This window comes from Watersipora subatra, chromosome 10, assembly GCF_963576615.1.
Source record: "Watersipora subatra chromosome 10, tzWatSuba1.1, whole genome shotgun sequence".
NCBI lineage: Eukaryota > Metazoa > Bryozoa > Gymnolaemata > Cheilostomatida > Watersiporidae > Watersipora > Watersipora subatra.
Genome location: NC_088717.1, coordinates 28,979,365 through 29,003,815, shown reverse-complemented (window position 1 = coordinate 29,003,815; position 24,451 = coordinate 28,979,365). Strand labels below are relative to the sequence as shown.

The following is a 24,451-nucleotide window of genomic DNA, read 5'->3' as shown; positions in this document are numbered from 1 at the left end:
TTGCCAAGTAGCAAAGGCCGGGGGAAACCACGCCGCAAAGAGCAGGCACCGGCTATATGCCGGGCGACCCTGGCAGAAGTTAGCAGTTGATCTGGTGGGACCGATGCCAGAGACAGACCGGGGGAATAAGTGGATCCTCATAATTAGTGATCACTTTTCCAGATGGCAAAATGCCATAGCGATTCCGGATGCAACTGCCCCGGTAGTAGCCGCGACCCTGGATGAAAGGGTGTTCTGCTATTTTGGCCTACCAGAGGAGTTGCATTCGGACCAAGGGGCCCAGTTTGAGTCCAAGCTCATGAGCGAGTTAAGTGGGCTATGGAACGTCAGCAAGACGCGGACCACCCCGTACCACCCCCAAGGGAATGGGACCGTAGAGAGAAATAACAGGAGCCTAGGGGACTCTTTGAGAGCTCTACTTCTCTACCGAGGACCGACCGAATGGGATCTGTTGCTACCCCAAATCATGAGGGCATTCTGAGGCATTCCGCCACGGGAGAAACCGCCAATTTTATGATGATGGGTAGGGAGCTACGATTGCCCGACCAACTCTCCGAACCGGCTGCCACGGACAGCCAGGCCATACAGCCCTACGTTTTGAAATTGGCCAATCGACTGGAAGAGACGTACGAGATCCTTCGGGAATGACAGATGAAGGTCAGGATCGAGGATGAGGAGGAGCCACCACTGTTTGAGGTGGGGGATCTGGTATGGCTGGTAAATAAGAGGCGAAGAAGGGGTGAGAACCCCAAGCTGCAGCCCAAATATGTAGGGTCGTATACAATCACCAAATGCCACACCAACAATACCTACTAAGTGGAGAGACAGGGTCAGGTGTCCGTGCAGAACGAAGAACGCCTGAAGCCGTATTTTGCGTGCCCAGAAGCAGATGGTAGGGCCCCGGCCACCAAGGAGCCTGCTCGACGACCCAATATGCGGGGGGGGGGCCTACCGGAAATAGGAGAAGGAGGGAAGAGCTGATGGAGCTGCCGCCCACCATAGAGTTCCGCGAAAGAGAAACTCTTCCCCAACCACCCCTGCAGCGCGGAGACATAGACCTTCTCCCCGCCACGATTAATAAGGAGATGCTCCAGAGACGGGTGCTGGAGGCCCTGACGGAAGGAGAAAGCCCTCTTCCAGTAGACAGCGGTATTAGGGGAGAGCACGACGACGCCCCTGACCCAACAGATCCCTCGGAAATAGAGCGGATGACCCAGAACACGAGTCCGACCCAATAGCCCCCATTGAACCTACAAGGCCAGGTTCGATAGGAGATGAGATGGGGGAGACATCAACATCAGGGCCCCAGGTCATCAGAGGACCCAAGCGAGTGGATCCCGACACCCTCCATTGACTCTAGACCGGTTCCGGCCGGGGGAGAGACTCAGTTGGAGCCGGAACTAGCCAGTACAGAGAGGCCCGTGGAAATCAGGAGAGACGGAAGACCCCGACGAACAACAGGACCGCCCGTACGGTATGGGCAAGCAGTGTGCCACCAGATTGATCCCGAGAATGGAGGCCTGGGCAACTCACGGCTTTCTGAAGAGGTTAGGAGCAACATAGCGGCCAAAGAGAGATACGAGGCGCTAAGAATCCGGGTGGGAGAAATAGAGAGGCTGCTCGAGGGAGGAAGTATTAGCCTCGACAAGGAAGGAAAATTACAATACCAAACGCTGAAGGACTCGATGGTGGAGTTAGAAAACGCGTTGACCACCAAAAGCCAAACCACAAGGGAGATAAAAGAAGAACAAAAGATCCTGGAAGAGGGGCGAAGATCACGGAGGCCGGGGAAATCTCGGAAATAGAGAGACTTTCCGGCCAGGTACGATCTGGGCCGGGGAACACCGGCGACGGAGCTGACCGGGGTCAAGGACGAGATTCCACCGGAAACATGCCACCATTACCCGCATTCAAACTTAGCGCTGCTCATGGACAGTACCTTCGCACTTCACTCCGAGATAGTCAACTGCCTCAGCCAGTCCGCAATTATCTCAGCCACATGGATAATAGAAGCATAACCCACGAGGACAAAGAATTACAGCAATTGTTGGCCGAAATCGATGGCATATTGGAAGAGAAAAGAGCCTACGCAGCCGGAGAAGGCGGAGAACCATGAACCGGAAATCGCTTTAGCCAATACGAGTAGGCCCCCTTCTACTCCACCTCTCTTAATTGTTAACCCCGGGTTGAACAATTGGGGGAGGGGGAGAGTGTGGAGGACTGGACAAACGTATTAACTATGCTCTTATCCTTAGATATCAATGTTCTTTATTACAACCTTATGTGTGCTTTTCTATTATACCCTATTATGTAACACTGCATATCTAGGCCTGCCTCACAGGCCTGCCGCAACACAATTAGGTGTTATGTAATCATTATGTAAGTGGGCGGAGTAAGACCCATATATAAGGAGGAGGCGCAAGCCACCTCATTGGGATAATTATTGCGAGCTTGATGCTGTTTGACACTGTGTTATATGTATTCATGATTATATATAATAAATAGACTAAATTCACTCACACGGACTGATCACGTTTATGCCTGCCTGGGTGGTTTAGTCAGGACCATTCTACCAGAACTGATCTAGCTTCAAGTAAGGACTGCTTGGGAGATACCTAAGGAAGGCTAGGGGTTAGCTACGCTACAACTGGACCTGATCAGAAATGCGATAGCATTAGAGATCAGGCCCTACAGTAAGCTAGCCCGGGACCTAGAATAGCCAAGATAAGGTCTCAGAGAGCAGGCTGTGTTAGCGTCACAAGTGAGCCTGAAATTGGGGCAACCAGCCGCGGCCTGATCAGACCACTAGGTGTGTCAGGCAGGCCGACGAGGGGAAGGCCCAGAGTTCAGGCTGCACCGGCTTGTTAGGAAAGTAAGGCTGGCTCAGCTACCGGGGCCAGACCTTTACAATATGTATAATACAGTTCTGTAAAATATGGAATAAACTACTGCAACAACTAAACGAAAATTAAACACAGTTGTAATAGAGGATAATCAAAATAATGCAAACAAGGAAATGCAGGCATTAGTGTAATCAAATGATTAAACTTATACATACACGTCACAAAAAATGTGTAAAAGGAGATTCGTATACTACTGAATATTGAGCCAAGGTGCATCAGAGTTTCTTAGAACTAAATCAGATTAAAAATAACAGCACAACAACAGCTACAGATAAATATTACAGTGATTAAATTGTTACTGGCCTTTAAAAAGTACTACTTTAGCATTTTATGCTACAAAGATGCACCTTCAGTTTGAATGTAGGATTTTAGCATAATGATGCTGTCGGAGATCATAAACCGACTGAAAAAGGTTTTTCATCAATGACGCAGTGGTTGGATATGCCATCTGCCGTGTCCGTAAGGTGTTTCCCAAGGCAAAGCACATCACTACATCCTACACTACTGATAACATACACCACACAATGAAGCGGATCTGGCTTTGCATTAATACGAAAGTATCGACCTGCAACTAGCATGATCCTTTGGACACCGTTTGATGAACGCACCAATCCTCCATTGTTTTGTAGCTCGAGTAAAGTATAGAGATCTCGGTACTGGACACTTGACTTAGTGGTAACCAGCGACTGACAGCCAATATCACGACAGCACTTTAGTTAGCTTTTGCACAATGTAGCCAGCTATATAGACTAAACTGTTACCTACAACAGAAATTTGACATCTGAAATCATTGTGAGCTCTACAAACTGATCAACTTCTTGAGTAGCCGGCATGATGAGAATCTCGTTTTGAGCAGTAACATTACCTGTCTTACCAGCATCTGATTTTGCACCACATATGCTGATAAGTTTGCGAAAGGTAGCCTTAAACTGAGTAACAGTAGGATTATTGTTCCAACCACCTAAACAAAAGCATCAATTATAACAATTACATAAAATTAGCAAAAATGAATGTCTTATTCACATAAACATAGTACCCTTAAAATACAACAATACAACTAATAAAATAAGCGAAAATAAAACAGGTCAAAATGCTACCATATCGCTATGTAAAATGAAAATGTGGCAATTTTAACTGAAAGTCATTCACACACATCTTAGACATAAAGCTTAATGGAAATTCCTTAATCAAGCATGACTCAAAAATGGATTGCATCCATGAGATTATTTCAATAGAAATGACAACAAACCAATTGCAGAAATACTGCAAAGATGTACTAACCATTGCCACAGATTCATAACTAGAGAAATTCACATCAACAACTTCTGAACTGCAGACATATTCATAAGCACGTGCTGTGGCAGCAGTCACTGTTTTGCGTGCTGTTTGAGGTTTCTGAGTTTTTTTTAGATATATATACTTTAAGTTGAACAACCTTGCAGCACTGTGCTTGACAATATTGTTTTGAATTCAATCATTGAAAAGCACCATTCAACATTGAAAAATATTACCTTTAAAATCACTTCAGTCGAACATTTTAACCTGTTCTGTCAAAACATGGATCATTGAAATGTTCGTTGCAGATATGTGCCCAAGGATCAGGCTTATTCACTCTTCTGCGGTTGCGATACCATGCTGTAAATAACGAGAGTACTCAGTTGCTTTGTTTGGAAATCTAAAAATTAAAATTAAACTGTAGTAGTTAGTTAGCAACAGTAGTAATAACAATAGTATTATTACTCTTATCTCCTCACTGCTAGCTATATCCAGGTACAACAATAAATAATATTATAGGCACTACAAACATTTTTTTTAAATACAGTCAAACATGAATAACTCGAACTTCACGGGACCGAGCGAAGGTGTTCGAATTATCAGAGCGTCCAAGTCATAGAGTTATCTCCCCCTAGAGTGATAACTACACGAGCGTTTCCGGTGCCAACAAGGAACGTTTAGGCCACGCCTCTTTTTTGTGCTAGTCAGTCGTAGTGATTGACTAGATCAATAACATCAGCCATGAGAAGGGTTAAACAAGGATCATGAATTCCAGTTGAGATAGTAATTAATGCTCAGATTAAAGAAATGATGATTATAGTTTATTACTCTAATATATGCTTATTATTTAAAGCAATTCAATACCTACCAGGGATTGCTAAACATATTATGGAAATGTTTACTTTTTCATTTCCATAAACATAAATATTTCCATAATTTTAGGGAAATGGATATGGAAATTTTATTTTACAAGTATGGAAATGGTATGAAAATGAAAATAATATGGAAATGAATTATGGAAATGCTATGGAAATGGAATTAATATGGAAATGAATTATGGAACTTTTATGGAAATGGAAATAATATGGAAATGAATTATGGAAATGGAAATAATATGGAAATGGAAATAATATGGATATGAATTATGGAAATGGAATTAATATGGAAATGAATTATGGAAATGGAAATAATATGGAAATGGAAATAATATGGAAATGAATTATGGAAATGGAATTAATATGGAAATGAATTATGGAAATGGAAATAACATGGAAATGGAAATAATATGGAAATGAATTATGGAAATGAATTATGGAAATGGAAATAATATGGAAATGAATTATGAAAATGGAAATTGTGACATACACGTAATCCCTGATACCTACATGACTTGCCAAGGCACTGAATAGATAGTGAGTGAAAGTGAAGGTAATGCAAGCAGTTACTCATAGATAAGATAGATAGTCATACTGGGGTTGTATTACATTGGTGTGATGGGAAGCTAATCAACTGCCATCAACTATGAGCTGTACTACCCGGTGTTGCCTGAGTAATAAAAAAGTCTTTGGACAGAAAATTTCTTTTTTATATAACATTTACTATTCTAACTTTTAAACTTCATATCATAAGAAAATATTTTTAAGCAGTTTAAATGAATTAAGAGGAAAAAGAAAACAACTCTAAAGGTTTGCAAGCTTTTTCAAACAACTACAACTTTTAAATTTAATATTATGAAAGAAGTGTTTTGTTGAAATAAATTAGGAAAAAAATAAAACTGTAAATGTGTTTAAATGTAAAATAATTAGCAAGTAATGGCTAAATATAATCTGTTTAGCTATGATTACAATGAAAAATTATTTAATAAATAAGGTAATAAAAAAGTATATTTTATTTTTATATAATTATAGTTAGTAGAATTAAATATTTATTTATTTATTAATTTATTTTTATTTAATATATAACAACATTTGCCACTTTAACTTTCAAACAACATATTATGAAAAGTGTTTTGTGTAATTGAAATAAATGAAGAGAAGAGAGAAAATAAAAACAACTGTAAATGTTTTCAAGCTTATTCAAACAACTACCACTTTTAAATTTCATATCATGAAAGAAGTTTTTTGTTGAAATGAGTTAGGAAGAAAAATGAAACTGCAAATGTGTTTAAATGTAAATTAATTAGCAAGTAATGCTAATCATAATCTGTTTAGCTATGATTACAATAAAAAATTATTGTAATCATAGCTAATTTTTATTACTTTATTTAATAAATAAAGTAATAAAAAGTCTATTTTATTTTTAAATAGTTATAATTTAGTATAATTAAGTATAATTTATTTTTATCTAACATATAACAACATTTGCCAATTTAACTTTCAAACTTTTTGCTTGCTTACATCAAGCAAAGATGTCCACTAACTAGTGGACATTTTTGCTTCAAGCTAGTCTATGTATATGATTGATATGTATTGAAATCTAAGATTACATGCAAGGGCTGTTTGTGAACTGAGGTGACAATGAATCACTCTATCACCATACAATGTCAATACTTTCAGTTGATGGCAGTCGATTAGCTTCCCATCACACCAATGTAATACAACCCCAGTATGACTATCTATCTTATCTATGAATAACCAATGGTATACAGCCCCTCATGTGTGGGGGCTGTATATCATTGGAGTAACTGATTGCATTAACTCACTTACTTAACACCATCTATTCAGTGCCTTTTCAATGCATGTAGGTATTGAATTGCTTTAAATAATAAGCATATATTAGAGTAATAAACTATAATCATCATTTCTTTAATATGAGCAATAATTACTATCTTAACTGGAAATTTATGATCATTCTCATGGCTGACGTTATTGTTCTGTCGATCACTACGATTGACGAGCACAAAAAAGGGGCGTGGCCTAAACGCTCCTTGTTGGCACCGGAAACGCTAGTGTTGTTGAATGCACAGTTATCACTCTAGGGGGAGATAACTCTATGGTCCAAGTTATCAGAGCACTGTCACAAGTCCATGTATTTACTAATTTATTAGTAAATACATGTACATATACAAACTATAATATAAATCAAAAGCACAAATGGCTTGTTTCAAATTAAATGCTTCTAATGTAAAGTTTAAAACGTTTTTATCAAAAAGTATAGATTTTTCTATCACTTGAGATTGGTTTGTTGTTTGAGGTGATGTTATTGCCAGGACGTTTTTAGATGGACATTGGCAAAACTTGATCGTTGTTGAAATGCTCAAAATAAAAGACATCTTTTTCTTTTGAGTGTTTTACCCACGATCAATTTTGCCGATTTTTCTTGAAGTTTATGCAAAGATTATCTCACTTTACCTTGCTTCCGAAGGGCGATCGCTAAGCGGATGTTTGGTATAAATCAAATTTCACCAAACCTTTAGAAAAGTCATTGAAAAAAATATTTTGCCGATGGTGGTAATAACGGCGCTTATGAATTACGAAAAGTTGAGGTTTACCTCTATGGCTTGGAATAAAGTGATTTTCTAAAGCAATAACAACCATTTCGGTAGCCGTTGGGAAAAAACAGTTCGAGTTAACAGTGTTGAATTCGAGTTATCTATAGCAATTTATCATTACGTGGGAACGGACCAAAGAAACCGTTCGAAATAATCATGTGTTTGAGCTATCCGTGGGCGAGTTATCCATGTTTGACTGTATAAATATTTAGAAATAACCTTTAGTAGTTGCAAAACATTAATATAATAAAAAATTCCAAATTTAAATAATAGAAAACCTTCGTTCTGAAGGAAGAAAATTTCACTAGCTTATAAATTTATCTAATTACCGACAACATACAGTCACACTCGTACACTCAGTAGTGACACTGATCGACTCTCACTCACCCGGTGACTAGTGTAGTAGAACTAACTAGTGGCAGTACTAACTAGTAGTAGCACAACTAATAGTAGTCGTAGACTTTAACAATAGTAATAGAACTAGTAGTAGAACTCACTTGTGAAATGTCATGCCCAGACCTTACAACCCAAGAGTGGGCAATGCGTGAGATTCGGTTTTGGGGCAATTGATGTATCAATGATAGTATACATAAATTTGTGGAAATTGGGGCAAAAATCTCACACATTTTCATTTTTTCTTTGGGGTGATTGCGTGAGTCTCACGCCTAATGCATGAGTGTTGGCAGGTATGGTCATGCCCTTTCCTTTGAAAGTCCATTCCAGACCTGCCAACCCTGGAGTGGGGAAAGGAGTGAGAGTCTATTTTAGGGGCAATGAAAACACGAGGATTTGATAAGTGGGGCAAATTTTCATAGCGTATAAAAACACGACAGCAAAAGATAATATAACTCCATATGGAAATCACATGTCGTGGAGGTGGAGGTTATTGATAGATGAGACAGCCACAAATATGTTTATACATAGTTGTTTATTAGTAGCAAGTATATGATTACTATGTTTATACATAGTTGTTTATTAGTAGCAAGTATATGATGACTATGTTTATACATACATGTAGTTGTTTATTAGTAGCAAGTATATGATTACTATGTTTATACATAGTTGTTTATTAGTAGCAAGTATATGATTACTATGTTTATACATAGTTGTTTATTAGTAGCAAGTATATGATGACTATGTTTATACATACATGTAGTTGTTTATTAGTAGCAAGTATATGATTACTATGTTTATACATAGTTGTTTATTAGTAGCAAGTATATGATTACTATGTTTATACATACATGTAGTTGTTTATTAGTAGCAAGTATATGATTACTATGTTTATACATAGTTGTTTATTAGTAGCAAGTATATGATTACTATGTTTATACATACATGTAGTTGTTTATTAGTAGCAAGTATATGATTAATCCTAACTCTCTGAACCTGTCTACATTTATAATGAGATGAGATAGTATTATACACTAGAGTATGAGTATAGTAGTATAATAGTATGATAGATTATTTATAATGAGATGAGATAGTATTATACACTAGGGTATGAGTATAGTAGTATAATAGTATGATAGATTATTTCAACAAACTAAGGCGAGTAGCTGCCTTCGCCTTTTTGAGTAATGTTTCCGATGGACTGAAATCCACTGGAAGGATTGGCACACTTAACAATCATAATGTTGTTGAGCGTGGTGTCCTTTTTCATGGATTTCCTTTGGTCTGTAAGTGCTTGCCCTATTAAATTAAAGACCCTTTCTGCAATCGCATTAGAATGAGGTATAAGGCACATTGACAAGGCAAGCTGGCTGAGAAGCTGGAACTTACCTTGTTCAATGTGCCCTACCTCATTCTAATAGGCAACAGGATCATATTGATCTGCAATAATATTATCTTTTCTTGATGAGAATAACAGCACATCATCTTGGAGAACATCAAGTTACTCATCAGTATAATTGAAGATCTTTCTATACCTAAAATTAACCAAGAAACTCACCATCAGGATTTGAAGGATGACCAATTTACTGAAGTGATTATAGGTGGTGAAATCAATCAAATCAATTGCAATATAAATAACCTTGTTGTGCATTCCATTACGCATTCCATTATGCCATCCACTGAGTGTATTTCCTGCGGGTCTAACCATTGGAGGCATCTTAAAAAGTCATCATCGGGTGGCAAGTGTGTGAGCAGGTAATTAATGACGCCGTCTATGTAAACTCTGATGCTTGCATAAAATTTATCTGCAGCCCTCTCGCTGACCTCACCAGAGGATATGAGTTGCCTCAAGAGATGCTTGGTGGCCATTCCAATACCAAGAGTAGAATCTAAGTATAAAACGTGAAGTCATGATATGCTTGGAGAAGGCTATTTGAATGCAGAGCTCCAATAAATTTGTGCCGTAATACAAGACAAACATTTTACTTCCAAGGAAAACGTATACTACATATTCAAACATATACTATATGTATATACTAAATATACTACAATTTAAAGTGAAGCTATCTATTTGACATAGGTTATCTGGTAGGTGAATTAGATTGTCCAAATCCAAACCAACTAGCTCTGATGCTTCTAAATTCATGATATTATAAGCCCTTCCTAAACAAATCCTAAGCACCAAATCTCCACAGTCTCTAAGAAGGTGGTGGATCCTGGGTTTGTTGGCTTGAAGTTCTCTGTTTTACATAATTTAGATGTCAAGGAGTGTAAGGCCATTAACCTAACTTCCGTCATAGGGTCTTGAAAGGCTTTCTTCTTAATTCTCTTAGTAGTGACATCTTGAAGATCTGTAAACCAGATTAGAAAAAATAACTGATAAATTACATGAATTAGGTGAATAGAAGGTATTCATGGTTATTGTGTAAATCCATGTCAACATGTATCATACTGACAGACTTCACAATTTTTTAATCTTCTAAGCCGACAAATCCTTGTGTCTAAATTATACATATAATACAATTAATGTGGATTAAAAGGCCTGCTGTATTGATTGCTTAGTTATAACATTGTTGAGTTTGGTTCTTGTAATGTTGTTTTCTGCATACCAGTTGAGGCAAAGTAGCTGACCAGTGCCTTGTATTGTCTCAGCATCCTCTCTATAACTTTGTTTAGTAATAGTCTGGTCTATACGTGTAGAATCAGGGCACGATACTCGATCTCAACAAACTCACAGAAATCAGCTAAAGCCCGCTTTCTTATTGCGGAGTTATTAAAGTGTGAATACATGTTGGACAGCAAACTCTCTACATCAAAATTCATCTTCTGTATAAAACAGATTATTAGCATGACCTTACTGAGTCAAAGAGAGCATTTATTGCTATTTCTACTCTTTGAAAACAGCTAAAGCTGCAATAATACTAAATAAATAACCTGTCTGCAACCATGATAATAGTCAGCTCCAGCTTGTGGTCCAAATGCTCAAAAGTCTTGATATACATGTGTATATATATATATATATAATTATTATTATATTATAGATATATATATATATATTGGTATGGTCCATTCCTGCGTTTTTTGCAGTTCATAGAATAGCAATAGCACTGTGCACCCACCGTGACCTACACCCTTCTTCTGTCTCTTACATAAATTATTAGTAGTAATCTCAGTAGTCTGTTCCTTTGATTTAGCGGTGTATTCGTGATCTTCCATAGCTGTTAAATCTGAAATTTCAAGATTTTTTATAGTAAAACCCAATTTTATGATCATACTTACCATACAGTTACTATATGCTTAATTGTTCGAATTTAGCTTTTGGCGGACAAAAAAAGCTTTCCTTGACCCATCCTTATCCGCTTCCGACTACGCAAGCTCAGTTTTGTGAGTCAACTTGCACGCAGAGAGAAGGCAACTCCTGTTGGGAGAAAGGGTGGGTCTATAGTAACTGTATGGTAAGTATGATCATAAAATTGGAATTTACTATAAAAAATCTTGAATTTTATTTCACATACTTCCATACAGTTACTATATGCTTAATAGAATCCCACAGACACAGGTGGCTAGGCAGGAGTTGTCTTGTACGGCATTCAGTAAGCGGATTAAAATGTAAGGGTCAATGGAGGGGATAGTAAAGGATATCACCCCGAACCCTTTTCTTCATAAGGCGTGATAGGAGGGGAAAACTTCTCACCCAAGGAATTTATCTACTCGTAGAGTGTCTGGTAGTATGCACAAGAGGACCCAATCATCATGGTAGGGGTTTTGGGTATAAAGCGATAAGGGTGTAGATTAGAGCTTCAACACTTTATTAACAACCACCAGTGACTTAAATTGGGACAGGTCCCACGATATATCTCTTTTAGAGTGCCCCAGAAAGGACCACTTGCTTGACCATAGGCCAGTGGCTAAAATTTCATCAACATTATTATCATCTGAAATGAACATAGAGGCAGCTATAGCCCTAACCTAATGGGCATTGGTTTCTGGTAGAGAAGTCATATCTAAAACTTTATAAGTGTCTCTAATAGCACAACAAATCCATCTTGACGCAGAATCTTGAGTGATGGGTTTATGAGGTCTGATATAAGACAGAAACAGATTACCATTATTGTCACATAAATCATTAGTGACTGTCAGGTATTCTAGTAATGTCAGATAAGGACACAGGTCTGGATTTCCTGGGTTAGCTTTAACGAGGATTTTCAGTTCTGGATCGCTTGCCTTCCGTGTCTTGGCCATAAAGCCGCGATTAACTCTGAGTTGGATGGTATCTTCAGAGATATTGATGGACTCTCTAGTGAGGGCATGGATCTCTGATCTCCTCCTCCCAGTGCTCAGGGCTAGAAGAAACACACATTTCAGGGATAGCGACTTGAAAAATAATACAAGTTATAACTTGTTTTGTCAGCACCAAGTTAATACAAGAGTTGTAACAAGCTGATAGAAAGCAACAAGCACGCAGGATTAGTGTGTAGTGTGTACAACAAGCGTTGTAACATACTGATAGAAAGCAGCAAGCAAGCAGGATTAGTCAGTAAGGCAACTAGAATTACCTCAAATCTGTGCTTGACTTAGAGAGGTGGTGGAGGATGACCACCTCTCTAAGTTAAGAGAGGTGGCCATCCTCTACCAAAGTGGGATCACTACCAAAGTGATCCCACATTGGTAGTTATCTTCTGATGGTCTTATGAGGGCAAGCGGCAAAGCCTTTCAGCATCTCCCTGATTATGTCCTCGATCCCTGTTGGGAAAGATCTACCTAGAGAATTGACCAGTGCCGCCTTGTAGCCTTTAATTGTACTCACTGACAGCTTTCTCTCCTCTAGCAGATAGAGAAGGAAGTCAGTTACGTCATAGATAGTGGGCTCAAGCAGATTTCTCTCCTCTATAAAGCTCTCAATCGATCTGATGGCTGCATCTGTATCACCCTGTTGCAAAAGCGCAACAGAGCTGCCAAGGACCCAATCTGAATGGCTAGCAACAAGCATCAACTGCCTTGTAAGGGTCTCCATCTCCTCGATATATTTGCATGGAATGAGGGCTTTGTTAGATGCCTTACCCAGAAGTGCAGCGTCGTCATCAATGCGGCTGTAAGATGATTTGAGAGTGTACCCCTGTACTTGGTAGTTGATACATGGAACCCTTTTATTCTGGGATATTTTGATGTGAAGGCTTATTTCTGGTGTTTAACCTCTTCTATGGCTGAAGTCATGACCTGAGACAAGGGCAGACTATAGTCTGTATCGTCATCATCTTGTGGTCTGTCTTGAGATAGCATCTGTTCGACGATAGTCTTGGCTCTACGAGAACAGAAAATGTTGTTATGTACTCATAAATATGTATTCATCTAGATATATATCATGTATATCTATAAGACAATGTAACTACTATACCTATCATGATATCAACATGGAAAATAACCAATATCAACTAGATATACATAGAAGCTACCATACCTCTTTACTTTGTGATTTGGAGGGGGTAGTATGGAATCCGGGAGTACTTCAAAGATCTTCTTTTTCAGCTCCCTCAAGGACATGTCTTTGCCATCTTCCCCCGTCCCGTTCTCATCATCAATGGTTACTGGTTGAGGCTGGTCTTCTTTTTCTTGATTGTCTGTCAAAGAGAAGATAAGGACCTGACATATTTGATAACAACAAAGTAACGACCCCCTTCTCAAGTTTCAAGACACAGCGGTACGGAAACTTGATCCAGGAGAGCCCTGACAACCCATTATAAACAGAGACCTTTCAGTTAGGTATTTCTGATATAACAGATATGCCACCGATAGCTCTTAAGGAGGCTTAATCATGTGCTCCGAGCTAAAAAGGGTGAGACAAGGAGATTCTGACCTGGGTATCCTCCTTCCGAAAGGACAGGGCGAAGGTTAGGTCGGGTGCAAATCAACTGAGTCAAGTCAAGGTAAGAGATTGTCAATTTCGGAGTATAAAAGAACTCGTCCATCGACTACCCCTTGACAGAAAGGCAAGGGGTATGCTGTCCCTCTCGAGGAGGGACAAACATGATACGTACCTGCTATTTTCAGAGCTGGAAACTGAAGAGAGAGAATTCTGTGAAACAGTGCATGCTCCAACTTCAGTTAAAGAACAAAAACTGAGCTTGCGTAGTCGGAAGCGGATAAGGATGGGTCAAGGAAAGCTTTTTTTGTCTGCCAAAAGCTAAATTCGAACAATTAAGCATATAGTAACTGGATGGAAGTATGTGAATTAAAATAGATTTCTTTCTCACATTGAACACAATGAAATTAACTCAAACGCTAACCGAACATGGTGTCGGCCGGATTTCCGTACTCGTGATTGACCTCTGCCATTCGGTCAGATCTAAAAAAGATAACGATTTGTGAGTTTCTAGCCCACAGTTCCTAACTCGGTTTGAAAACTGTGTTGGCGATTATATGTGATCAGTAGTACCATGGATGTAAGAAAATGGTTTTGTAAAGCTTTTAAAGGAAACATTTGGCATCAGTGTTAAACGTCCTGCTCTAGCGGGCAATATTTGTTTCTTTTTTGCATTTCTAAAACAAGCGGCATCGTGGGGCCAGCACCGTGCTGCATGCTTGCAGTCAAAACTCTTCTTGAAAATTAAGAATGATTACTGGCATTAAAGAATGGTTACTGGTGTTTTGCTGGTGCTGGAAATGCCGAGATATATTCTAGATACTAGAAATATAAGGTATATATATAAAAGAGTGATGAAAACATAATACATTGAAAAAATACCAAAAAGGTTTACTGCTCTTAATAAAATGTTACGCTGCTAAAATAGATCCTAGACATATGTTTTATAAGCAACTATGTTCTTGATGACAGTTTGTGTTGCAACAGTGTCTTCTAGTGCAGTCTGTTAAATTTCTAATTGTAATTTTTCTTCGAAATATTCGACTAAGTTTTAGATTTTATTTCACTTATTTTAGGTGGTAGATGTTGGCATGAAACTGGCGATTTCCAAGTCGAAATCAACAATCAAGGTATGTCTTTCTGAGGTTGGGATCTAAAGTTGATGTGACATGATGCTGCCAAAATATCTCTATTACATTTAATCAGCGGTAAAAGTTCATCATGGAATTCATTTTATCATAATTTTTGTTACATCAACTGTAAGCTACTAAGCGAAGATTACGCAGTACCAGACTGCCAGCCGTGACACTCCGAAACCTCCCCTTATGTCACCCTTACTCCACCTGTACGTTTTACTAGAAAACACCGTAGTGCCAGACTACACCAGTAGGTTTGGTTTACTCACGAGTCCCCAAGACTCGGACAGACTCTTATTAATCCTTTCTAGTATGACTCAACACACGACGAGCACAGAGTCACAAGCTACACGAATGGAGCTCGGATTCCCAATGACAACATGGCCGTTTTTTTGCTCGTCCAGTGGCACATGCCCACGAGCCCTTCCGAGCTACCGTCGGGCACCACGTGACTACTAACTCACATTTCCTTCAGCTTTTAAGAAGCTACCAGCTATCCCTCATAGTCATCCAAATACCGGGGACGCCGTCGCTCCCGCTGCGACCGCCTGAGCATTGACGGTTGAAGCTCAGGCTCACCAGGATCTAAATCCCCGGATGGAGCCCCAGCAGTCTGAGGCTCACCATCCATGTTTTGAACTTCATCCTCGGCAGTCTGAGGACCGTCCTCCACATCCCCCTCCGAGACCTCAGCTACCTCACAGGGATGCAGCTGAGGCAGTGGGGGAGCAACAGAACTGCGTAATCTATCTAGATTAAGCTGGCCGTCTTCGGCCAGTTCACGGACTACGGTCAGTGCCAAACCACCGCTTGCGGACATCCCTCACATGCCTCGGCATGCCATCCACGCACATGTTGTGCTTGGAAACGACTCCGGTTATCACTCCCGGTGCCCACTGCTTAGTGCACAATGGAGTCGAAGGTTTTACCCACATCTCATCGCCGACAGCAAATTTGTCTTGACTGACCTCATCTAACACGCGTAGATTGACGTCAAAAGGCACTCGCCATGAATATCGATACAGATTATTCGAGGGTACCAAACCCCCATCTGTACCCTTCTCTGTACCCCATCTGTACTCCGAGGCGTGACGTTATACCAAAACGTCGCCTCCTCGGGGCTAATTCTTCCTCTCTCGGCAATCCTCTTGATTGTCCGGTGATTCCTCTCGACGATTCCGTTGCCACTCGGAGCCTAAGCGGCACAAAATCTCAGAGAAATCCCCCACTCGTCAGCAAACTGCGCAACAGTTGCTGACCTAAACGCCATTGAATGGTCCATTAACAATTCGTCACACAGCCCTCGCTCAATTACGACCGTGCATAACTGAGCCACGATGTGCGCTGCCGTTTCACTTGGCAAGCGGCGCCAGATAGCGAAACGTGACGGCCTGCAATCAACCATGGACAGGAACACATGGCCGCCATAGTGAGTCACGTCTATGGCCACCCGGCACCAGTTCCCCTCGACATCCAAGCTGCCTGTTTCTACGAGGTTCTGACCTCTCGGAGCCAGGTCAACGCGCTGACAGGCCTCACAGCCAGCCAGCTCGCGTTTGACCTGCTCCCGTGTCAAGTCACTGTGTACTTGCTGAGCAAGGTACAGTGTTCTTTCGACACCCAGATAATGAGGCAAATGAGCTGCTCACACAGCATCCCCGAGGCTCTTGCCGGTGAAGATGGCAGCAGCCATGCTCTTGGCCTCGCCTCCACTCATTCCTCGATGCTCAAGCTACTTCTTGGGCACCTAGTCATTCTATCCGCCTTGTTCTCCACATTAGGTACAAGACGCATAGTGACCGATAAGTCGTACTCGGTGATCGTGTCCCGGATCACCCCCAGCCGACACTTCATCAGCATCTCTGCAGCACCTTTCTTGCAAACACGATTGCGCCCGTCAATTGTATTTGACATCCAATTGACAACTGTGAGAGAGTCATCCGCCAAGGTGAAAGTTTTGAACCCCCACGCGATAGCCAGGTTAACACCTCGTCCCACAGCTTCCAGCTTGGCAACATTGATGTGTGAATGGTCTGACTCCTTCCTCAGTCACGACGCATCTTCACAATGCTGCCATCAACCTCAACTGCCACACCGAGACTCAGAGAGCTTGCATCTGTCCACACAATGACCGGACCGTTCGGTCTTACGTGCCACGGACCCCTAACAGGGTCCTCCTGACATACTCTCGTGTAAAGCTCACTAACCAGCGAGCTGACCTCCTTTTCAACAGGGGCATCCCAGGCTCCGTTGCATTCCAGCGGCTTCAAGAAGCTGCAATAGGGCCGCAACCACCTAGCCACTGAGTAATGACCGACAAATCAGCCACAAAACGAGAAAAGCTCTCTCTTAAGCCTGGTTTCCATATGACAGCGCAATGATCGTGCGCGGCGTGATGATTGTGCGCAATGCATTGCGTCAGGTGCGATGCAGTGTTTCATAGCGCCCGCGTAGGCGTCATGCTTTTAGGAAAATGTGGGGTTTTCCAGCTAAACGTTTTCGCTTTCGTCATTTCCGATTTACTCTTTCGTATGGGAGACAGAATTCTTCGCGATATAAACATCATGGCGACACGCAGGCGAAGGCTTCTACTTTTGCTGTACCTCAGGAGAATGATGTGCCGTAAAATCAACGCACTCAGAAGAATGCCCAGGAAACATGCATTTTGAATACGTGGTTCACTCAAAAAAAGGAAACAGCTTGGCCAGTACCATACTCTTTTTAAAGAGTTGAGGGAAGGAGATCGGGAAACCTTTTTCAGGTGAGTTGCGTGCGTCAGTCAGTACGTGTGTGTTTTCTTCTTTTTCATACACGCACGTAATAATAATAATGGTAATAATCACATTATCAATGCTGACGTACATACATACTCTAGTATCAGTTAAAAATCTGCGATGTGCTCATTGTTGCTTATCATCGTTGCTCAATTTGAAGATATATGAGGATGACACCTGAGCGATTTGACCACCTGCTCAGCTGTGTCTCACCATATATGAAAGCAAGATTCTGCCAGAGTCGTGAAGCTATCTCCCACGAGGAACACTTAGCAATTAAACTTCGATACCTTGCAACTAGTAAGCTGGAACATGATGCCTTTGATGTATTTGTATTTTATATTTATGTATTTCACTGCGGCCTAACAGACTACAATCGACAAATCTCGGCCATTTCGTGCAAAATTGGATTTAGTAGACCTGATTGTCCAGGCTTGTGTTTGCCTCCATAACTACCTGATGCTCACCGATAATGCTAGCTACAAGCCAACAGGTTTCATTGATAGCTACAGCAATACGGGCGACTTGATCGAAGGCGATTGGAGAAAAGGAGTAACAGAGGGTGGTGGTGCCTTAGGCAGACTCAGACCATGACCCCTCAACCATACATATACTGCAAAGGAGATCAGGGAATGCCTCACAAGATATGTCAACTCGCCAGAAGCAGCACTTCCATGGCAAGTACAGCTTGTCACAAGCACTGGGAAGCGGCAACATGGTGATACTGTGCAATGAGTTCATATTTCTTGTTCACTTAATTCAATCTGCGTGTAAAGTTATTTTTTATTCTATATGTTTCTGAACTATCGTGTGACACTATATTATGATGTAAAACAAGTTGAAACAATACACCACAATGAATTCATCACAATACACAAAGTCACCACACTCAGACTAACTCTATTAGGATGTATATACATATTTATATATGTGTGTGTGTGTATATGTATATGTACATATATATATTTATATGTACATATATATATGTACATATATTTATATATATAGTTATATGTACATACATACATGTATATATATATATATATATATATATACATATATATATATATATATGCATAAACTATAAATTCCTAAGAATTATAAACTAGTATTACTAAAATTAGAGTGCTCAACAATATATTGGAGCAGCTATATACTAATAAATTATTTAAAAGCAATACTTATCTCTTTTTCTCAGCTACTGTCAGTTTCATGACTTTCTCATTCATCAGGCTGTGTTGAATGAGCATGTTGAATGAGCAAATGTTTCAACACAGCCTGATGAATGAGAAAGTCATGAAACTGTCAGTAACTGAGAAAAAGAGATGAGTATTGCTTTTAAATAATTTATATGTATATATATACATATGTATATTATCACACATAAGCATTATATAGAAGCTCTAATATTATATATATGCTTCTAAAGCATTTGAATGAACTGGCTGGTTTCTCTACTCCACTGCTGCTGCTCTTGCTGTTGGTACGTAGGCTCCGACCACTCAGCGTCATCCAAAATTCTCAGGGTGTCGAGTTGTGCACAGCTTTTCACTCGTCCTTTGAGACGTCGAAGCTTTGGCACAATGCTCATAGCAAACAATTTATCCTCATCTTCCTCATCATCTGGTTTTTCAAGAGCCTTCAGGATTTGTTTATCAATCTACAACAATGAACCTCAAATAATACATAAGAAACATAAACAAATAATAAACATATAAAATAAATAAGAAACATAGATTAATGAGTACAATTTAGCAGTAACAGATATTTCAATATGGACTACCTCATCTGCCTCACTCTCCAACTTGCTACCCTTTGACCATGGTTGTTTTCTAGTAAAGGTATCTTTAGGTTTAGCAACTGGACCAGATGACGGAACAGGTGATGGAGCTGATGATTTGAACAGGTGATGGAGTAGATGATGGAACAGGTGATGAAGTGGAGGATGGGTGAGGGGATAGAATAGGTGATGGAGCAGGTGACTCAGATTGTGCTGAAGATGTCACAACTCGTCTTTGTTTAATGTGTGTGAAGAGCCATCGATATTGCTCATACTCAGAATCTTCACATATATCTTTTAGTTCAGACCCAGAAGGCCCTGCTCTTGCTCCGACATATCTATAGAAAAGAAAATAGTAACAAGTTACCACAACCATACTTCAAATACATATACTTTTATTTTACTACATTCACTAACACACTTAGCTTATACACTTCCCTACCGTACGTGAACGCCTTATTTATTATTAGTATTACCAAATAAAAATACATATACACAAGTGAAAATGAAAATAATTATTTTGAATCATTATCACGCTTTTTTCGCATCGATATTGTTGTCAACAATTCCTAGTAATCACCCAGCATACCCTGTGCTAGTGTAAACATATCAGAGTTCATGTCATCATCTTTCACTACGAAATTTTAATAATTTTCTTGGTCTCACTTTCCAATCCTCGTTCGGAACGAACGACAGCACTTCTGGCACATTGCCACCGATAATTTCATTCTCTCTGCCACTTTGTTCCACGCATTTAATTTTAGTCTTGGGTTTCGAAAGCACTGGCTAGCTTTATCGTATATAGCCGGATATTCTCGAATTATTGAGAGCGGTTCAGATGTATTAATTACTGCCCCGCTTTTTTCTCCAATGTCTACGCTTTCCTTCTCCATTTTTACTGCTGCGTATTCCGCCATGCTGATTTCTCGTAACCAATAACACTCCACCGTTTGCATTATGGGATAAGTTGAAAAGGTCGCGCGGTGTATTGCGGGATATCTCATCGCACGCACCCATCGCAAGGATCCATTCCGTTGGATCCTTGCGATCAGCGTGGGCACATCGCGCGATCGTCGTGCGTTGACGTTTCCATATCACAACTGGCCTACGCACGACGCCGTGCGCCTTGTTGCGCGCCTTGCGCTGGCATATGGAAACTAGGCTTTAATCAGCCCAGCTGGCTTATGATGTATTTCGGAGAGTGCAGTTCCCCTCGACATTTGCAAATGTCCACAAGTATTTCCCTTCAGAGTGAGGCAGTCTGAAGGGAACAACCGACAACCCGGCCCAACAACTGACCTCAGTCAAGGCCCTCCAGCTCTTTCTTCGCCAGTCCATACTTAGCAAGGTGCTTCCTCAGCTCCTTCACGCCAAACACAGACTCCTGCACTACTATATCGCCGATATAGTGGTCAGTCCCTTGTCCGACCCGCTTGTCGAGCGAGAGAACCTTGCCTAGGATTTTGGTCATGATCCTAGGTGCACACGAAAGCCCAAAGCCTAAACATGTCAGCGCATAAGGGACCCCCTTATACTTTACGACCTGGTATTTCCACAGGTCCTTCGAAACATGGATCTGTAGGTACGCGGACTTGAGGTCGACTACCCCAAGTTCGCCATGCAACTGTCTCCACTTCCAGATTTTCTCGCCGCACACAGCGACCGCGTCACTTCCCGTGTGACTCTTGACATACGCGTTCAGTTCACGGTAGTCCATGACTGATCGCACTTTGTCCATCGTTGGTTGAAACACAGCCAAAAGGGGGATAATACCCTCAATGGGCCGCCTCCACCTTTTCAACCAACCTTTTGAGATACAGCTCTCAATCTCAGCACAGTACCGCTCATGCAAGTTAGGTGCCCGAGTACACTTGTACTCCGCGACCCGGGTCTGCAATCCTTTCGGAGATTCGCAAGCAGTCAACCCCAAGATTGCACAACTTGTACATAACAAGTGCCGTAACGCCGAAACAGTGTCCCTGTACACCGACGACCACCCGACACTGACCCTTCACATGAGTCGCCTTACCATCCGCTGTCAACAGCGGGTGGCTCGGCCTAAGTCGGGTTGAGCCTGTCAACACCTGCTGACTTACCAGCGTCCTCTCGCTTCCAGTGTCAACCAGACACTGAAAACCGCGACCATTCAGAATTGCTCAAACGACCGGCATACGACTGCTCGTCGTAGGCGCGCCAGTCGCCCCGGACAGCCAAGGACTGTCCCGCAGTACATTCTTACTGCTTGCATGTGACCTCCAGCCTCCCCCTGTTACGCCAACGCCACCTCGGGTCCCCCTGATGTTATGGGACCCCTCGTAAGCCTGGCTTACACGGTGTCCATATGAGAGGATGCGGCGCCCCGAGTTGCATCCTCCTGATGAAAACCCGGCTCATCCTCTGTGAGCCCTGCCGCCACCCCAGGCGGTGGCCGTACAGGACAGTCCCGTACAAAGTGCTCCATGCCACAGCACCGGAAACACCCGATCCTCTTGCCAGAAGAGGTCTTTTTCGCCCCGTACCAGACGAAGTCCGCTTAATACGTGGGCAGTCCTTCACCCGGTGTGGACTCCCACATCGAAAGCAACTATATTTGCTTTGCGGCTGCTTGCTAGAAGCAGCCTCAAACTGCTTGCCAGAAGCAGTCGCTGGCCGGTTACCAGAATTGGCCGCTGAGCTAATTGTTGAGGGGTGACCCTCAATAGCTCCCCGGGAAACCAACTTTCCCCTCACTCGGTTCAGCACCGAACCAAAATCAGCAGTATACGCCTGATCGTGCGTAACTGCTCACTCGTAGACTGACTCGGGCAGCCCTTCATAGAACTTGGTTCTAAGCACCATGTCTTCCAGCACCACCCCCAGTCTACCGCCAAGCCGCTCCAAACGGTCCAGGTACACGTCAACTGTCTCCCCGGATTTGAGTCGACAGCTGACAAAGCGATGCCATGCCTGGACGCCATGGCATACTCGGCAGTCAGCACTGCCTTCAGGACATCCCACCGGGATGCCTCGCTACCCTCATGCGTCCATGCACTCTGGCAGCAGTGCCAGTGAGCATGTACGCAATCAGCGTGCATGAAGCAATGTGCTCCAACTCACAGTCGCTCGTACTGCGAGAGCCATGTGGTTACCTCAACCACACCATCACCGGTAAATGGCTGCATCTGCCGGCTCAGCCTTTCTAGAATAGGCCCTCGTGCCTGGTTCATCAGATTCGCTAAAAAGCGGCATCTAGAACCAGCGGCACCGTTCCAGCGCTCGCGGCGCCCTCGGTCGGCTGACCACCTCCGCCGTTGGTAGATTGCTCAGCCTTTTGGCTGCTCCTGGGCTCACTCATGGCCCGCTCGTGCTCACCTCAGCCCAGCTGAGTGGCACCACTTAACAAAAAGGCAAAAAATACAATATATAAGCCAAAATAGCTTGTAAGCTACTAAGCAAAGATTACGCAGTACCAGACTGCCAGCCGGGACACTCCAAAACCCCCCCTTATGTCACCCTTACTCCACCTGTACGTTTTACCAGAAAACACCGTAGTGCCAGACTAAACCAGTAGGTTTGATTTACTCACGAGTCACCAAAACTCAAACAGACTCTTATTAATCCTTTCTAGTATGACTCAACACACGACGAGCACAGAGTCACAATCTACGCAAACGGAGCTCGGATTCCCAATAACAACATGGCCATTTTTTGCTCGTTCGGTGGCGCATGCCCATGAACCCTTCCGAGCTACCGTCGGGCACCACGTGACTACTAACTCACATCAACAAAATATATATTTTATAAACTTAATATGCAACGCTTGACGAAGCAGAAAAGATCTTGCCATATTGTAATATTCGTTAACTTTTTTTTATCTTTATCAAATGTTTATTTTCAGTTTCATGCTCTACTAATCCATGATAGTCTCACTAATGCATTAGACTAGCCTGTTGACATTGTTATAGTATCAACACATGATTCTGAGCGAAGTCACTACTCCGTAATGGTTAGTATTCTTATGCTGCACTTTTATACTAAAAGACTATGTCAAGATATTAATTTTGAGAACAATTAGTGTTGCATGGCTGTGCATAGTTATTATAATTGTTTTAAAAATTTAAAACAGCACATCTTTTATATAGCGTGTAACTTGATTAAGATAATTGTTTTGTAGGCACAGGAATACTTGCTCTGCATGTATCTATAACATGCAACTTGCATTAGCTTGCATAGCTTTATATTAGAGCTGCACAATGATCGCGTTAATTAAACGATAAACGTGACCAATACAAATAAACGATTAACTGAGTTGGGTCAATTAATCTTCAATTAAAATGCAACCGAGGTCATGATCTTGATGTGTTTCCTTTCCTTTCCTTACCATACGTCAGGAATACTAACGTAGCGGGTTACTACCATTTAATTTACTAGCAAATAAATATTATGACATGCAACACTTGCTAACCAATAAATTAAACCACAATTATTTTGCACTGATTATGAAAACACAGTGAGCCGCTAACATTAAACTTGTTTATGCAATACAATGCACAAGCGCCGTGCTGATCTAGCCGTAAGCGGCCATGCTGTTAGATGTTTGAACATTTTTCTAGGTAATAGCAACAAAAGTGATTTCAGTATTATTTACTATCTTACAGTTTGTTTTTGTTTATTTTTAAAAACTTTTTAAAGTAAATTATACATGCATTTTCATTTTTCAAAAGAATCACAATCATATTTCAGCTTCAGAATATTAGTAATATAAGATTGACACTTTATTGGAACATGAAAGCAGAAAAATGTCTTCCACCCTAGATAGCGCATTTCTGTAAGTTGTTGGAAGCGTAAACAAGAAAGCGGT

At 41.4% G+C, this 24,451-nt stretch overlaps 1 protein-coding gene across 4 annotated transcripts; it reads right to left on the bottom strand.

Annotated features, from left to right (window-relative positions):
• Positions 1–10,335: 10,335 nt before the first annotated feature.
• On the bottom strand, positions 10,336–16,218 carry LOC137405974 (uncharacterized). 4 transcript variants are annotated; one of them, XR_010979826.1, is made up of 4 exons: positions 14,097–16,218; positions 13,520–13,679; positions 12,618–13,363; positions 11,874–12,404 (listed from the first exon to the last, which is right to left on the bottom strand). XR_010979826.1 is itself a non-coding variant. In XM_068092462.1 (3 exons), the coding sequence occupies exon 1, from the start codon at positions 15,875–15,877 to the stop codon at positions 15,551–15,553; it is 327 nt and encodes a 108-aa protein (XP_067948563.1). In that variant the 5' UTR covers positions 15,878–16,218; the 3' UTR covers positions 10,336–10,412; positions 11,181–11,288; positions 14,346–15,550. The 4 variants fall into 4 exon arrangements, 2 of the variants coding, with proteins under 2 accessions (XP_067948563.1, XP_067948562.1); XR_010979827.1 differs by having other exon boundaries at positions 13,520–14,242; positions 14,346–16,218; XM_068092462.1 differs by lacking the exons at positions 11,874–12,404; positions 12,618–13,363; positions 13,520–13,679 and adding exons at positions 10,336–10,412; positions 11,181–11,288 and having other exon boundaries at positions 14,346–16,218.
• Between the last annotated feature and the right edge of the window lie 8,233 nt (positions 16,219–24,451).